Source organism: Gambusia affinis, linkage group LG19 (genome assembly GCF_019740435.1).
Source record: "Gambusia affinis linkage group LG19, SWU_Gaff_1.0, whole genome shotgun sequence".
In the NCBI taxonomy this organism is placed as follows: Eukaryota; Metazoa; Chordata; class Actinopteri; order Cyprinodontiformes; family Poeciliidae; genus Gambusia; species Gambusia affinis.
This window is the reverse complement of record NC_057886.1, coordinates 12,292,118-12,310,826: the sequence shown is the minus strand read 5'-3', so window position 1 is coordinate 12,310,826 and position 18,709 is coordinate 12,292,118. Positions and strand designations below refer to the sequence as shown.

Here is an 18,709-nt window from a genome sequence, read left to right as displayed (position 1 = left end):
TATTTGTTTTGGACATTTTAAATGTTTTTTAAAATTTAAAACCATGAACTTTAAGATTTAAAGTTCATTGATCTTTGAGAATGTGTACTTGCATTATTGTGCCATTATTACTATTATATTACTTGAAAATGGTCACAAAACAACAATATTATTGTTTATGGCAATCAATTCTGGGACAATTTATCGTCTAGCAAAATTTGCTATCGTGACAGACCTAATAATCATGTCAACAACACCTGCTGTCATCATCTGAGCTAACAGTCAAGGATTTTCTCCTCATCATTGTCAGGATAAATGATGAAGGGAAAAGAGATAAAAATGTGAAAAAAGTTCTAAATGAGCAAAATAGTAAAAAAAAAAAAATAAAAAAATACTCAAACTGTTCATCTGCCATGTTTACAGCCATTTTTCCACAGGTTTTTGTGTGTTTAGATTACATTATTTTACATGTTCCCCATGTATAAAGCTGAAGATTTTAGGAATACATTTCACTGTTTTTATGCTTTTAGACAAATTCTTTTCACACTTGTGTGATACAAATGTAACTCTCAATAGAAAATGATCAAAGAATCTTTAGCAGTCACACCGATAAAATGATTTCACCGAATGGCAGTTAAAAAGCTACTGTGTAATCAGCATAAACCCTGTGCTTTGTCACTTTTCCAACAGCAAGCAAATTTTTATGAAATCAGCTGACTTGAATTTCAATCACACTTGTCACTCTCCTCCTGCAGCAGCTGGAGATTTTTCCTTTCCCGTGCTCTGTGTGGAGTTATTCTATTTATTGGTCTCTGATATAAATTTCCCTGACCACCACTGTCTCGTCAAGCTGTTATGTGAAAACGTGTGAGTTTATGAGTGTGACGGGGAGAGCAGTGGTGGAAGTGACCCAGCAGTCATTTTCCTCCCTGCCAAAAGGGGTTTTAACACTGGAGAGTTCTCCACTGCAGGTGCTGCTCTTGACTGACAGGATAATTTAGAAGTGCTGAAACACACACAGGTACACATTCGTGATGGGAAGACTGGAAAAGCCATCTTGATTTTTCATTCATGCTGTCCCACAAGTATGTTGCACTTCTTTTCTTTCTTTTTTTCTTTTTTTTTTACGAATTAACAAGTTTTTCTTTTGCTAACAACTTTTTAACAACCTTATAAAGGGAAAAGGCATTTATATACATGTTTTGAAATTAATAACAAGGAGTTTCTAAAACCTTTGTACAGAATTGCTTTCATATTAAGAGATCAATATTAGCACATAGGAATAAAAAGGATGACTAAGTTCTATTTTTCTTAGCATTACATTCAAAGTTATTCAGCTACTGCGCTAACCAGCATGAAAGCTAATTTTTGTGCTGCAGAGGCTGCCCTGTGGATTGCAAGAGTGGGAACAGCTAACTTCTTCTTTGCTGATTCACCTCAGAGACCCCTGGTTTACAACGTGTGTTTACTTGTGCTTTCAGAGAAATTAAAGCACCAAGCCAAAGCCTTTCTGGTTTCGCTCTTTTATTTCTACCTACTTTTTTGTTTTAATGAGCTCTTTAGAATCTGTTGCTGGGTTACTACTGTCCACATCTTCAACCTTTAATCTTACAGAGTGTCTTTGACTCATCAGGGTCGTGACCTGTATGATATTTACACTCTGAACAACAGCTGTCCACATAATTAGAGTTACCTTTGATTTATTTAAGAGCATGCTAGGCTTTAATCACTATTTATAAGAAAACGACACCAAAACCCATCTACCCGATAGAACTGTGAAAGTAGTGGCATATTAAACACCTGAACAGCATTACTGGATCTGAAACTCATATATCTAATAACTGAATTACTATCTATATCTTCAACTGCATTGTTTGTAAGCTACAGACTTCTGCCAATCAGCTGGTTTGTTGTGACTATGTGCTATTTTGTGCAATTTCTGATGGACTATTTCTGTCTGTCAAAATGAGTTGTTTAGCACTTAGCACAGCTAGTTGTAACAAGAAGTTAGAAAACAGACAGTTTCAAATCTACATGAGCTATTATTTCCAGATAATTGCCAAGAGATAATAATAATTTTCTTAGGTAATGCAATGAATGAGTTACAAATTAGGATATATTGATGTCAGTAACTTTGAACACATTGACATCAACACATCATCCATGGTGCTCTGGCACCTTGGACAAAATGGAAATACTGGTCTAAGGTGTTTCCGGAAGTTCTCAGATAATAATTTTTATATTTCCTATAATTCTATTTATGCTACTGTGAAACTTGCTTTAATAATAGCAATCAATAAACATCATGGTAAACCTCCTTACAGCAACAATCTGTATGCATATTAATTCTACTGTAATGTTCAAAAGGTTGAAGTAGTGGCACTTTGCTGTTTATTAACATAGGAGAAGCATTTGCTGCAGACCTTGGTGTGAGGCAGGGCTTTCAAATACAGTTCCATTGATATTTGGATTGTTCAACAATAAGAGCAGATAAGCCAGATTTTTTGTCCAGCATCTTACACACCCATCTGGAAGTTAATGGCTAATGTCACATTAAGAGTCAGCTGTTTTTTTTGTTTTTGTTTTTTTTTTTATTTGCAGACTTAGTTATGGGTAAAACCAACCTGTGACGTGTAGCCTGTCCCCGCTGACATCAAGCTTGAGGAAAATGCGGCCCCGACGCTCAGTGTGGTCTGTCCCGCACAGGCTCGGCACATTGACCACACACTGCTTGTGCACGTTCATGTCACAGGCTGCAGGTATGCAAAAGACAAAAACAAACAACTCAGCTTACAGGTGAGTGTGACAACATGATTCCTGCATGTGCGATCTTTTAATTAAAAAAAAAACAAACAAACAAACTCTCTGCCTCTTAGAAGGAAGTACAAAAAAAGTTTGAGGGGTTGATGTTATGAGAATACATGAACTAGGAAGCTAAACTAAAGTAGTTTAGGAACCATAAAAAAGAATTGTAGCCTTAATAAGACAGACCTGTAGTCTGGCAAACATCAACCTTTGTTTCGTACTTCGGTTTGTACAAATTTAACTTCCAGGCCAATAAGAAATCTTTTATCTGGGTAATTTTAAAAGACTGCACCATTGGCAGTGCATGTGAATGTAATAGTAGTGATAGGTCAACTTTTGTCTATTGACAAATATGCAAAACATACAAATCTAAAAAATAAATATCTGCTAAAATAATAGAGAAATTGTTGTGTAACAGTTAAATCACTGTACATGACTGCAAAAGTTTATCAAATCAAAATATCCCCAGACTCGTAAATGTTTCATCCTTCCTCATGGTACAGCTGGAAGTTATTCCCACACGTTCTGCATTATGAGGCACTGTGATGCAATCATCTCTGCTGCTGCAGATCAAATCTGCTGACTGCTGGGGAAAATTGTTGTTGTTCTCAACATTTGGCAATATTTGTACCCTAGACATGCACAGGTGCAGGCAATCTACACTGGGAGGTTTTCCAGCACCGACTCGGATATTTGTTGCCATTTTTTCTTGTTTCGGTTTGACACAGCAGATATTACAATGTAAATAACTTTATTTCTCATTTAAAACTCATCTACAGTATTTACATCTTATCCTGATCACTTTTCTATGTGTATCCATCTGCCTGACGTGCTAGGAAGAGAAAAGGAGAGACAGAATGTCTTGAAGCAGATTACAATAGCCATGGTCTCCTCAGATTAATTTCTTCCGATGTGCTCTAATCACCATTTACGATTAGGGCACCACTGGAAGCCCACAGATGGATGTACAGCATATGAGGAGGAGAAAGGGAGGCAGGATGATAGATGAGGATGGAGCTGCAACAGATGAGAGGACAGAAGAGAAGAGGTACGGTGAGGGACATAATGTGAAAGGACAATGAGTGAGTGATGCAGTCTTAGCATACACGGTTCCCAAAGAGTATTCATGTGAAAACTCCAGACTCTTTCTAGACGTTCAGGGAGTTAGGTTTTCAAGCAGAATCTAGAAAAGCAGAATAAAGGATGCAGCTGACAAATAATTATATTTTACAAGGAAGAAAAGAAGGTAGGAAAACAACATGAAATCAAGGAAGAACATAAGCCTGTTTACCATAATGCCACAGCATCACAATCAGAGAGGTCAAAAGTGGATTTGTTGGTGTGTTTTGTATTATGCTGAATAGCTAAAGTGTGCTTGAGTTTAAGGTTACAAGCTGAAGGCCATTGTACCTCAAAATCCTAAAGAAGCAAATCAACCATGACCATCTGAGAACGACGCTCATGTGACCTGCTGTACTTTTTCCTGAAATGCTTTTTTTTTTTTTTGTGCCAGAAAAGTCTGGAATATCTTTCCCAAAAATCCTGAGGATCATCAAGATGCGTTTTAGTGTTAGATGGGTCTTGGTGTTTTTTTTTTTGGTTTTTTTGAATCACTCCAATGGCTGCCATTTTTTACTCTTGCTATATCATGAGCACTAACCTTAACTGAGGTTGACAGTGCTTTAGATGTTGTTTTGTTGTGCCAGTCACTTCTGGGAATAATAATAATATATACTGGGGTACCAAAGTCTTAGTTATGTGTTTATAACCCTTTGTAGGTTGATAGATGTAACTTTTTTCACATCTTTTCTTAAGATTTCAAGCTGGATTGTTTATTGTGAAATTTTAACCTATTTCATGTTGCTAGACCAGGTCTGCATAACTGACTTCTTGTTTTTACTAGTCTGATAGAAATTAGTTCTGTGTTGCTAATAAAATTTAGTTTACCTATAATTTTACAAAGGGTACCAATTACATTTTCTTACAGACACAGTCTGGTTTTGATAGCTTTCTCTGTTAATGGACAAATGAAAAGTGATTTTTCTATTTATGAGGGTTATCTTCTCTGATAGTAAGATGTATTTCATTACAAGAGAAGAAATCTGTGATGTTACAGTACTTTTTCACATCGCTGTACATAAGGGACATTGTTTATAGAAAGTGTAAACAATAAAAGTCCAACAAAAGGTCCTTGTGGAACACCTGTCAACAGATTCATTAAAGATATTTCAGGATTTTGTATTGGCTTGATAAGCTTCAAAATAAGAAATGAGGAATAAATGGGCAAAACCATGACTTCAGTTCAAGAATTGAGGATGTTCAGGTAGTTTCGTATAGCCAAAGAAAAGTCAGGGGAGAAAAGTCAAAAGTGGAGCGTGTGTGGGAAGAATGGGATCACAGAAAGGTCTCTGTGGGGCAGAGTGGTAAATTCTTTGTGGGCTGCAGCACCATGCTATTCCCATCTGTTCTCATTAGGACTGGCTCAAGGAAAACCAGTGCAACATATTCAACACAGGTGCACCCACGCACACTAACAGACACACAGATGGAGTAACACTCACTGTCACATTTCATCCCTTGGTGGATGAGTCCGTACAGCAGCGATCCACAGTGGTCACAGAACGTGGGGCTGCCATATGTGTGGATCTTGAACTTATGCTTGCTTCTGGGGTCCTGGGAAATTACACGAGACAAAAAGAACAATTGAACAAGATATAAACCTGAATTAGGGTTCAAATAAAGACTCACGGAGAGAGAGTTGTTTTCATCCCTGAAACCACATGGTGAGCATGACGTAAAAGGAGACTCCCACAGGGAAAGTTAAAACTGAATTGAGGGACTTTTACATATAAATGAGCTTCACTTACATTCAGCTTCTCAACACACGAGCCTTAGGAAGCCTATCTGCACCAGCTTGCCAGAATTTCTAATCTGTTTTTGTGATGACATTCCCAGAGTGGTGCACCAGCAGCAATGCATTTTATATTTACCACCTGTGACAGTTTCCCCTCAGATGGGGAGGGGAGCAGCTTGAGGAGTGGAGACAGAGGGTGATACAGCAACTGCAGCTTTAGATTTAAAAGCAAGCCTGTGTTTTGAGGAAGATTAAAGCCTTTATGAAAATATACAGTTCTGTTGTACCTTTTTTTGGTCCACATTTATCCTGCCTGAAAAACAGGAAGCATTGAAGAGAACATATACGCTAAAGAAATCTTCAGAAAATTAAGAGTTTGGGAAATACAAACCCATTAGGAATATTTTGCACTACTTGAGTTAAAAATGGATCATTGGAATAGCAAAACAAAGTATTTTAACCAATGCATAAAATGGCTAAGTGAGTCATTGCTATGAATGTCCAAGTCCTAAGTCCTTTGTGATTTTATCAAGTCGAGTCTAAAGTCCTTAAATTTGTCACTCAAGTCAAGTGACTGCAAGCTAAAAAGAAAAACAAAAATAAAGAAAGAGGAAAACTAATCCACTAATTTAAACCAATGAAATTTCAATAAGCTATAAGGGATTACTGCAGAAAGAAAGAAAGAAAGCTTCATTTGGCTACACAAATACAAATCTTCCATCTTTCAGAAACATTTGCTATAAAATCCGTTGATCAGCTTGGCTTAGTCTCATTTGCTGTGGACCAATTTATATATTTTTCTGCCTGCACTGTTAGCTGAGGTTAGCTAATTTCTGCAATCACTGCAAAACAAACATGGCTCTAATTAAAGCCCTGCAAATGAGGGTGGATAAACCCCCATCAGCATCGCCTCCATCATGCTGAACTGTGTCATAACGGCTGCATGTGTAATTATACAGGCCACCATCTGAGTAAGAAAGCCTACATCGTTGAAAAGGACCTTTTTTCCACAAGCTGACTGCATTAGGTAAACAACATGATGTCAGAGAGTGGGATAGAGGGATGGCAGAGGAGGAGACATTGATGGAATGTCACAGTTTTAAAGAGAAAGGACTTCTGAGTACTACGTTTTGACAGATAGGGGTATGAGTCAGGAGCGTGAGGCTCTCTGAAAAATTTTATTAGCATACTCTATTTGGGAACATCAATTTTTTACTCTATTCCACCGGTATTTGCTTTTAAGTGTTCATTGTGGTCATGCTCCTTCAACCACAGTTTTCCCTCATGAATCGTATTAAACAAGTACTTAATTTTGGGAACGCTGACTTTTGTCTAAATGAAACTTGATGAGTGAACTGTATCCAGTGGGGACCTGAGGAGAAGAGGACAGTCTTCTTTTGGTCTGTGTTAGTACATTTCTTTTCTAAATAACCGTGAAGACTTAGAAACGTTTGTTGCGCTGTTTATTGCAATGTTATATTCCCTTCACATAAAGTAACTGTCTCTTTTTCTGCTTTTGGTCTTGGATAAAATGAACCATGAGGAGTTAGTTGTGAGTCTTTGACAGGAGAAAAATGCATTTTGAGGTACAATCTTTGCAGAGCCCAGGGCTTCAGCATGTGTTAGAGTGTGCATGCCAACATGCATTTTCTTCTGAATTTGTGCTGGAGCTTTTATGTTTGGGAAGACATTTAGAAAATGCCAAATGATCTGTATGTTATTTAGATATTACAGTGAAAAAGGCAAATATTTTGTAAAAATATTCATGCAAAGCTTTTTACTGTAGTATGTCTATGACTGACAAATCACATGTACAACTAAATATACAAAGAAATATAAACATACAAATTTAGAAAAGTAATTTTACAGCCAACTGGTGGTTCATAATTGACTTTCTGAAACATTTTTGTAGTAAACTCAGCTTCCTTCAACATAATTGACAGCTATAAAAATGTTGCAAATCCCTGACTGTTTATCAAGCATTTGCATACAAGCTCCCTTGTGGCTTTATGAACTCATATTTCACTAGCAACCTAAAACACATGTGGTTTTAGAACATAAAAGCATGAAACCCCTATAGCAACAGCCAATAAAGTAAAACAATGAATCTGTTAATGGATATAATTTGTGAATAAGCACAGTGCTCACGACACACTCAACAACAAACCGTGAGTTGTGTAAGTGGACCATAATGCTAGCAGCTTACCCATAAAAACTAATCTACAGTTTTACACAAATGGGAAAGCTTCTTCTGTGCAATGCACAAAAAACAGGGAGTGTATGGTGAAAACAAAACAAACACAGTTCAGGTTTAAGCAAATAAAGAGACAGTAAACATGATTATTCAACAAAATTATCCATTTACCTTCCTATTTATGCAGATGCTTTGTGAATTCATATATTTGTGTCAAAAACAGCAACTGAATGACATTTTTATCTTAAATGTGTTTGTTTTGCTTAGTGGTATATTTTAATATTTTAGTGTGAAAACCTTCAGTAAATTACACTGGATCCTCAGTGAAACTAGCCTGCATATTCCCTTACGGCCCTCCACTTGATTCTCATCTACCTCCATGGTTGTGTCTGGGTTTTGTCCCATTAAGATCAATTTCTCTTCTAAAATATTGAGCAATCAAAGTCGGAGCAACACAAATGTTTAAGGCATTAAAACCATCTCTTTTGGCTCTGCACCTACCTCATTGCAGTGGGGGATGATTGTTCACACAACAGGCGATTTCTGGTAAGCTTCATAGCATAGTTTATTTTATCATGGAGCTGGTGCATTAAATACTTCACAGCCAAACTTTAGTGATTGGATAAAATCAATTCAGAACATTTGAAACTTCAGCAGAGTCCAGCGAGCGATCATTTCGCAATAGGCCAGGGTGAAAATCTTAGAGGCATTTTGTAAGAGTTCAGTCATCCATCAGTGGAAAAAATGCTTAAGGGACTGAAAGGATAAGAAGACTGGAAGAAATTTGCTCCTGCTGTAGTGTCAATTTACACACTACAATTATTGTTTGTTTATCTGCAACAGTTTTTCAATGTTTATACCACCTAATCATGAAAATGAATACAGTGGCAATGCCTGCAAACTGCTGCAGCATCACATTAAAAACAACTTCACCTGAAACATCCTTTCAACGACTCAAACACATCATCAACACAGGGCATCATGCTGTGCGGGTAAGATGCTAGCAGACAAACCTGTGACACTGTTTGCACCGAGGCGAGATGATGAGCCCTGCGAGTGAAACAAGGGCCACATCATGCAGAAGAGCGAGGAAGAAGTCGAGCACACTGACTCAAACATTATTCAGGCTAATTTTACTCAGGCGTCTACAGATGTGTCAATGTACTATTATCTGTCAGTGCCTAATAATTAGACATTATTAGCATAAAGAGGCAAGTTAAAAGATTTATGTGATTCATGTCTTAATGAGGAGATATTATCTAAAGTTGACTTAACATCTGCTTCATGGATGGATGAATGGATGGGAAAACTGTAGATACTTTAATTCTGATTGCCTTTTCTAGACCTATCCAGTCTGTGAATGCTTGAAATCTAACATCACATGAAAACTATTTCCTTCCTTAACAAAAACTCTTCACCAATAAATGTAAAACACTGGCAGCAGGAGGGTGTGCTTCCAATGAGTACAACTGAGATTTAAAAAAGTGCTTTTGCAACAAAAGAAAAGGAAACAAAAGTACTCTCCCCAATCAAACGCAGCCTATTGGAAATTAAATGAACTGCATGTGAAGACTGCTGTGCTCACAATTTTCCTCCTCTTTGGAGATTTTAGAACAAAAAAATATGTGCATGCACTGAGCCAGCAGTGTGCCCTGACAGCTATGACTGATGTTTTGAGAATACCTTTAAACTGAAGCTGCTCCATTTCTGCTTTTCAGCTCTTCTTAGCTTGGGAGTTTGAGCTGCTAATTTGACAAACAACAGATCTCTGTAAGATTTTCACCTTTAATCATATGGACAATTGTGGGTCGAAGCCTCAAGATATCAGTAATGGAGCTAAATCAGAACAGAATACTCTCACCTGCTCTGCAGTGCACATGAGCTTAGCGCACGTATAAGAAAGGCAATTTGAATACAGCTATTTCACAGGTCAATGACCTCCGTGCTGCCTGACTCAAGTGCACATCTAGTCTCATTTGGAAATTAGTTAAGTGAAATTAGAAAGTAGAGGGACAATTGAGATTCAGCTTCTTTTAATAGACAAAACTTTCAACAGGCGACACAATTAAAAAAGGGCTTTAAACACTGTACCTTTTTATGCTACTCAGTTAGGTCTGATTTGAACATTCAGCTGTGGCTTCTCTTTCTAATTTAATCTTTAAATATAAACAAAACTCTTAACATTGTCTATTTGCAATAAAGCTGAAGCAATTAAGGAATTTAATGACCAAATAGTTTGCTGAGGAAGACAAATGGAAAAACAACCAAAAACTCTGAGTTGAGCCTGATTGTAATTGTGCTCTAATATTTAAAATTAGTTTTTTCACGTTGTTCTGAAAAAAAAAAACAACATACAACCATCCACCTTTTACATGTTTTCACTGATATTTTAATCATTTATCTTTGTTGTAAATTCAATACCGTAATTTTTAGCTCACACAAATCAAACTGGTCACTTCAAAATGTTAATGTTATTTACAGTTAATGCGAAAATTAAGGTAAAATTCCCATTAAACTTAAATCTGCCATGCACATGAACATTTCTGGGCTTAATTATATGTAAAGTCACTCTGACCCATTGTCCAAATCACCGCATCCGACTCAGCCGCGAGTTTGCACAAAATTCTTGAGGTGCAGCTGCTGTTGTCAGCCAAACGTTTTCGCTGTTAGAGTGTGTTAGAATGGCCCGGTCAATGTCCGGACCTTAATCTAACAGAGAATGTTTGCAAGACATGAAAACTGATGTTCACAGAAGCTCTGCATCCAAACTGACTGAGCTTAAGTTGTTTTGGAAATGCAGAACGGTCAAAAAAGTAAGGGCACTGGTAAAAGGCCCTTACTTTTACCAGTGCCCACCTGTCAAAGAGAACTTACTCAGGTGGGCTGAATAAGCTTTTCAGATTTTTATTTGCAAAACATTTTTTCCATTGCCTTCCACTTCACTATGCTGATATATCGCCCCACATCCCAGTAAAATACATTTATGTTCTTGTAAAAAAGCTCAGACAATGTAAATACTTTTGCAACGCACTATGCGCATTTCACAATCAAGTCACTTTGTGATAAATAAATGTTTGCTAAATATTATGCCGAGGTGTTAAATAAAAAAAGAGAGACAGATTAACAAAAAATAAATTCATTAATTAATTAAAAGATGAGGATCATGGTGTGACTCTGTGTATTTGTGTCAGAAAAAAGCCCTTTGGGGAGCAAAGTGAACAACTGAATAGTTGCCATGGAGATAATGGGTTAGAGAAAATGTAGCGATAGATTGAGAGTCATTGGAGAAAAAGGAAACTGTGAGAACAAGAGGAAAATCACAGACTGGCTTTATAGCATCATGTGCACAAGTCTACAGACCACCAGTTATAAGACAATAAGAGAGCCATATTCCTAAGTGAGATGATAAAAGGAAATCACCTTTTAAAGAGAGGAATGAAGATCAGACTGAGAGCTAGACACATGTGATGAAATGCTCCCTTCCCTATAGGCTGAAGGTCAGCTGTTCGGCTGAATGAAACGACCAAACGGGGTTGTTTTTAGCCGAGAGGATCCTCAGAAATTCTCTGCTGGTAGCGCCGACCCAAAACAAGCAAATGCAGTCAGGCTCACCCTTCAGCCTCAACTGAGTCGCCAAAAGTCTGATGGTGAAGGGCACAAACTGTCTAATGCACTCAGTGAGCGAAAAGACGCAAAGCAGTTTGCCTGGATGTTTTATATTTACATCGACTTTACTTTGAAGGAGAAAAAGATTGTAAAAACAAAAGTGTGAGGCTTGTTACACATAAACTGCCAGAGATGCTAAAAGAGAGTGATGTGAAAAAAGAAAGACCAATGGCCTCAATTTAACAGATAAAAATGAAGACAATGGAGTCGAAGAGCTGGAAACAGGGGAAAATTATGAAGATTGATCTTAGGGACGAGGGTGTGTGTATGTGAATGTGTGTATGTGGGTGGATAACTACAGGTGACGTCAAATCTACAACCCAAGAGTTGACACTCTTTCAGCTAGCCATTGTGATCGTCAGTGAACAAGCCCACGGTGTAGCTGAGAGAAGAAGGCGTTTTTGATTCATCCCAATCAAAGTGGTTCTGGTGACCATTTTAAAAAGCCTTAAATTAAAGCTTGTTGCCAATCTAAAACAACAGACGTTGTAGCAACAAGTCTTTTTGTTAATGTAGCAGCTTCCAATTTCTGGAGGCAAACATTTTCTCCTGTTCCCAGATTGGAGAGTTTCTGTGAAAAGCAGTTTTCCAGTCCTGTTAAGAGATTCTCATTTGGGCTTCATTTCAGTCATTCCAGTACTTCAATATGCTTTGATTTTAACTATTCCAATCTAGTTAAAGCTGTATATTCCCACCTTTTCTTCACTTATGAATAGCAACCATGTCCCTGCAGAAGAAACACATCCCATGGTGGTGTCACAGGTGCCACCACCATGTGACACCTGTGACACGGTGTTCATGGTGATGTGCAGCGTTAATTTTCCTCCACGTAGTTTATAAGGTTTGGCATATAGGCCAAACATTGACATTTTTGGTTGTAAATTGTGAAAAAGTTCCGACAATGTAAATACTGTTGCACTGTGAAATCAGCTTTCACCACTTTCTTCCACATGTTTGTTGTGTTCTCTACATGTGACAAGCTTTAAACAAAACTTATTCTAACTGTCTTTCAACAACGGTGTTAAATCCTCACTAAAAATACTTTGAATATAAGGTTATAACAAGGGAAAAAAATAAGAAATTAAAGGGAACATTTACTTCTGTAAGAAACTGTACATTCAATTCATCATCTAGCTTGATTTGCAATGTTACAGCTCAAAGTGTTTAATGTCAAATGAGCTCACACAACCATAACTCACCATAACACATCTGTCATCCCTGTTCACATGCAAACATGTCTGCACACACCCAGCAGGTGATTCAAACCCAGATTACTGTACACAACCACCTAAGCCCACAGGGGAGTTTTGTTTTCACCCATTATATGCTTTGCTTGTAGCTGGAAATCAGTTGTCTTTTTTTTTTTTTAATCAGCATCAAAAAAAGATGGGGGAACTGACATTAAATATTCTAATAAAGTACAAATAAGGAATATATTCAGTGAAAGCTTTGCAGAAATTATGGAAGCTTTGAGATGCCTGTAAGTTAAAAGCAGCCTGGTCTTCGTTCCTCACATCAGAAGAGACTTTAACGACAACGACTGCGACTGTGTTTACCGCAACTAGATTCATCTAAGCTCCAAAACAATGGATGTAAGGACACATGAACTGACAATTCATCATTGATTTAGTAGGCAAGATGACATCTCATTCTCTGTCCCTCACCACCTGCAACCTCCTTCACATCATCCATATAAAACCATTCAATTAAAGGCAGATCTAAGCACTGGAAACACTCGAACTGACAAGCTTGTTTTCATGCACATAGAGCCTCCACGTTTTAATATTGTGCCGTTTCTAACCTCGCTGATGTTATTTGAAGTGATGGTATGCTTGTGTACTTCCGCCTGTGGCCTGTATGTCCTCCTGGCGGTGAATGTGGGTTCTTTTCATCTGTCATTGGTTTTGTGCCCTTTCTGATTCCATGCCTTTCCAGTCTCATTAGTGAATTAAACATCAAAATGCATTATGATATCAAACATGGCACTGACATACATGCAAATGTGTCTCCTAATGCATGTGAGCAGACCAAAACAGAGTATAAATGAACACGAAGCAGTGCAGGGATTGATTAAAAAATATCTTTAGGATGTTATTATTATAAAAACAACAGGAGGAAATGCTGAGATGCTTTACTTAACAATAAATTCTACAGTTAAAGCTCATTGCATTTTATTAACTCTGCATTTTGGATTTGAATCCATCATGTTACTGTGGATGATAGAAGGCCTGGTAAGGAGGCGTTTATTTTGTTTAGGGATGGTGGAGAAAGCAGGCATCTAAAAGTTTCAGGATGTTAGCTCTCATGGACTAAAGTTGGCCTCTCCTCAATTACAGGTAAAGCGTCATTTAACTGTTAATTATTGAGAAGAACCTTCTGTTGACTGCCTTCATTGTCTGATTAAACACCCTTGCTATCACTCTCAATAACATTCCCACACATGATGTGACAGCTCTAATCGGTCTCCCCTGTCATGAACAAACACCAAACCCCTTCAGCCAGCAGGATGGCAGACAGCTGCTGGACAGGTGTAAGCCTGACTAATGACAGTCATAATGTGGAGAACTGCTGCTGCAGGAGCTTTTTATTTTTGTTATTAGATCGTTCACAGTCTATTTTACTGGAATATAACATGGACGTGCAGCTGAAAGTGCCCTGTGCGACAGTTGCAGTGAACCCAGATACAGAGATGAAGGATCATGAAGACAACTGAAGCACTGTGGAAAGGAGGAGGCACTAAAATAGCCACAAGAATGTTAAACATGGGAAAACACTGGATATATATCACACACACACACACACGCACACACACACACACACTTCAGTACAACAGATCATGACAGAATTTATTTTACGTGAACAGATAATATATTTCATTTTTTCTGAATTCATAATCATTGCAATGTGCACTTTTCATTCTTTTTACAATATGCAATAATGCTCAGAAAACATTTCCTCTATGTGACCTATTCATGCAGAATATCACAAAAAAGCTCTTTCTATTTATAAACAAACAGGTTAACTTCATTTTCATTTAATTCATAAAGAGATACTTGTGAGTTATTACTCAATTAGGTAATTCTGTTATTGATTATGTTGCACAGCTTTTAAGCACACAACATTAGGTTTCTCAGCAAATTAAAACTATAATAAGACAAATAAAAATGTCTTTTGATACAAAAATGACCTGGTAGCTATCAATCAGAAAGTAACAAACACCATCCATGAGAAGTTTAAACTACAAAGGACAATTACTAAAGAAGCTGGGCCCCCACAAAGTGCTTTATCCAAAGAGATTTTTGGAAAATTGAGCAGAAGAAAAGTGCACAAGCAGCAAGCATGTGATGGAAGGCCTGTTTATAAGTTGGAGGGGGCAGGATTGCATGAACTTTTTTCTCTTGGTTGTATGCAAAGTTTTTAAGAATACTGAGGCGGACCCATAATAAGTTGCAGCAAAATATATATTTGATATTGTGAAATATCTATGAAGTATTTTAAAGCAGATTTAAAAGGCTGGACATGAGTAGATGGAAAGACAGATAAATAAGATCTAGTTTGCAGATTGTTGGTAGTTTATAAAACTAGTCAAAAAAATGAATATCTGACAGGCACCAGAAGTCTTGCACCTAATATTAGCACATCAAACGCTCCTCACAAAGCTGCTACAGAATAGCCTCTTCATGGTTTTAAGTTAAGATATTATTATAAGATATGATCAAGTTATTTTTATTTTCTTATCTACTTTTTAATACTGCTGCTTAACTCATACACACTATGCACTCATGTCATTCATTGCCACAAAAAAAAAAGACAATCTTTGTATTTTATTAAAAAGTTACGGTTTGAAAAAAGTTTATACTTCTGCCTACCTCTTTTTCAAAGAAATAATTTTGCAAATGTGCATAATGGTGTATGACGTTTTGAAATAAACTATTACACAACAGTGTGGTTGTCTCAAAAGATTTATTTTAAAATAGGAAGTGCAGGAATCCCCTGGTTTGCGAGAAGCTTAGACTAACCCTCTGTCTCGTCCTCCTGTTGTTGATTAGAGATATCAGTCAGCTCCGTATCATCACAGAAGGAGGTAATATGTCCTCGCCTGCTGGAATCCCACATGCTCATCTACCTCTTTACACCCAATCTTTTCCTCATTAACAGCAGACCTATCACACACTTCTGATAGTAAATGATGCTTATCTCTCCCTCTGCCCACACTTCATGTTACTGCCATCTGTTTGGAGATGAAGGTCGTCAAAGGGGAGAAAAAAGGCTAAAATAATCATAAAACTAAACTTAAGTTAATGTTACTGGTACAAATAAAGGGATATTAAACTGAGCAGACGCAGGTGTTGGGCTGTTAATCCCTCCCCGTTGTGCTCTAATTAGAAGTCGAGGAGAGATCTAGAGTTGGGATGCATTCAGACTGCACCTCTGAACACACCCTTTCATCGCAACCCCACTTTCATGATCAAACAGCCTTTAATTAGCCTGACTGAGATATGAGGTCTACTTTTATATGCAAGTGCTTCGATGTCTGGTGGCCTTTGTCGGATTTATTAATACAAAGGCCAAGCAGGGGTCTTTAACCTGTGAGAGTGTGATCACTTCCTGTTTACCCACCCTGGAAGTAGGAGTCTGATGACGACTGCTGCTTTGCTCTGGGGTAATTGTTGAGAGTGAAGTTTGAATCTATCCGGATCAGAGGAAAACTCTCTTATAGAAGTGTTTGTCTTTGCTAGAACACACTCTGCAATTTTCATTATCACACTAGGAACAAGTAAGCTGGACAGTTGGAGTCAATAAAAAATATTTCAATCTCAAATATGACTGATATGTTCACCTTCTAAAAGCAACATTTTAGCTTTCTGCGAAAGGACAAAACACTTCTCCAGAGTTCATATTAATATTTTACTTCTTAGGCAGAAAAAAGGTGACGTTTATTTGATTAGTAGTAGGAGTATAACAGTATTTCTCATCAAATTGAAGCCAATAAAACAGACAGAAGTGGAACTGGCACATTATAGTACTGTCATGAGAGACAATAGTACCATAGTCACTGATGGAACCATTAACTTTCTCCTGAACAAGCAAATCTAGAGTTTAAAGGTAGGCGTAGTGTGCCTGTTTATACCCATCAGCTGATGATTACATAAACAAATGATGGGGTCAAGCTACAAGTCTCTACTAGTTGATTTTTAACCTGTAACATAACGACCACCGGCTGAAAGAACGTTTCTATTTCCAGGAGAGACTCACTTCTTTCACAAACACATGCACCATTTTTTTTGTTTCAAAATTAAAAGTTATTATCAGAGCTAAAAAGAAGAAAATTTAATCCAGGCCTTCTACAGCCGTCTTTTAGGAAATACCAGACGAGAAGAATCCAATGTTTTCCTTTACTGGTTAAAATCATTTACACCATGTAGCTCAGCATTTATATTTATATGTCACTCCTGGTGTGTCACAAAAAAAAATCCTAACATTAGCTACAAAAACATCCTAAAAGATAATTAGACAACTGAAAGAAAACACCACAAAACTGAAGAACAGAAAGCAAAAAAAGACGGCATTTACTGTGCAGGGGGAGCTGAAAATAATGAGTCCAGAAGAACACATGCAGAGAATAATTGTTGGCTAAGAATATCCATGAAATAATTGCTCACTTTTTGCTGCTATTACACCCATGTCCATCCAGCACTTAATATCTAAATACACTGTGCTACTGGAACCGCAGTCTCCAGAAGCTAACAAATTTAAAAATGCAAGCCATCATAAAAGTTTGAGAAAAACAAAAGAAAGTAAGCAAACTTCTAGGCTCATCTATCACCTGTTTTCCTCAGCAGCTCTTCTTTCAACCCAATTTCTTCAGTGTATTTATTAAGGCTTTCTCATCCAAGAGAAGTGGACGAGTGGCTGTTGTAGCTGTGTGCTAATCACTGTGAAATGGGTACAGAATCCAATGAGGACAAGTCCCATGAGGCCTTCTCAGGTGGAAACTATATTTAAGTGACGCATAGTTTAAATCCTGAAAATACGATGTGAACATTCATAAAGGGTAACAAGAGTGAACAAAGTAACACGAGTATGATCCAACATCAAATATGATGCCAAAGGTTTCTGTAAAAGGGCTCCGACACCATTCTATCAAAACTCTTGTGAAAATAACAAATAGGGATTCATAGTTTTTACAAAAATACTACAAGAAAAATCTTATCTCTGAATATTCCCCTGCAGCTCAACTGCCTTAAAAAGCTATGAACAAGCCATTCAAAAAAATACTAATTTATTGGCCACTGCTGTCATGTGACATGATTCAAGTCTCACAAACAAATCAATGTGTGTCAATTAATACAGTAATATAATAAAACACAGAGACCTTTATTTTTCAGCAAACTCTTGATATTCTGATTGCTCTGCATTCCCCACCCCCATTTTTAAGAAACAAATTTGACTTCAACACGTCACATGACACCATCCATTGGACAATAATCCTACTTCCACAAGTGCACAATTTATTGACGCTGTAGTTCACCTTTACGATACCAAGTGTCAGAGCCGAGAGGTCTTTCTGATCTGTCCTCTAATATGTCTGTTGACATTGACACTTCGGAGGTTGTACAGTTTGATGAGTGCAGACAACATCGTTTGTCTTATTTTGACAATTGAGGTTTTGGGGACTGGCAAAGAGTTCGTCCAGCAAAATGAACTCCAGTTTATTTGTGCAACTGTGTTTCATTTAATCAATAAAATATTCTTAATATTCTACTCATCTATGAGTTGATATTAGGTATGTGATATTGGGTTTCTGTGTAGCACTTGGTTGTCAGTCAATCCTTTACATCATGATTCACTTTTGCATGTACAAAATGGTCTTAACATAATTAAATGCAACTGAAATCAATTAGTTATCACGATTATGTCAATCCTCTCAGATACTAACCTGTTTCTTAATAGTTCTTTCAACCAGTATACACAGTAATTGGACCAAAAGCAAATTTCAACTGAAAAAAGGCACAACCCAAAGGTTGTTTCAGTAGCACAAAGCTCGTCATTCCCAACAGCTTTAATCTTTAAGCCTTTCATAAATCCTATATCTGCTGCGGTGATGAGTGTGAGATGCACAGCTGCACCTCAACAACCAAATCCCAGAATGTAATAACTCCACCTATAGTTGCACATACGAGTTGCAAGTAAAAACACTAAAGAGCAGG

General features: G+C 37.4%; 1 protein-coding gene across 2 annotated transcripts in view; it reads right to left on the bottom strand.

Annotated features, from left to right (window-relative positions):
• Window positions 1–18,709, bottom strand: part of prkcab (protein kinase C, alpha, b) — a 102,649-nt gene that overhangs the window by 24,294 nt on the left and 59,646 nt on the right. For both annotated transcript variants that reach the window (XM_044101377.1, XM_044101378.1), the window contains exons 4-5: window positions 5,346–5,457; window positions 2,604–2,732 (exon numbers count right to left, since the gene is read on the bottom strand). In XM_044101377.1, coding sequence (XP_043957312.1) covers window positions 2,604–2,732; window positions 5,346–5,457 — 241 coding nt within the window. The remainder of the gene's footprint in view (window positions 1–2,603; window positions 2,733–5,345; window positions 5,458–18,709) is intronic.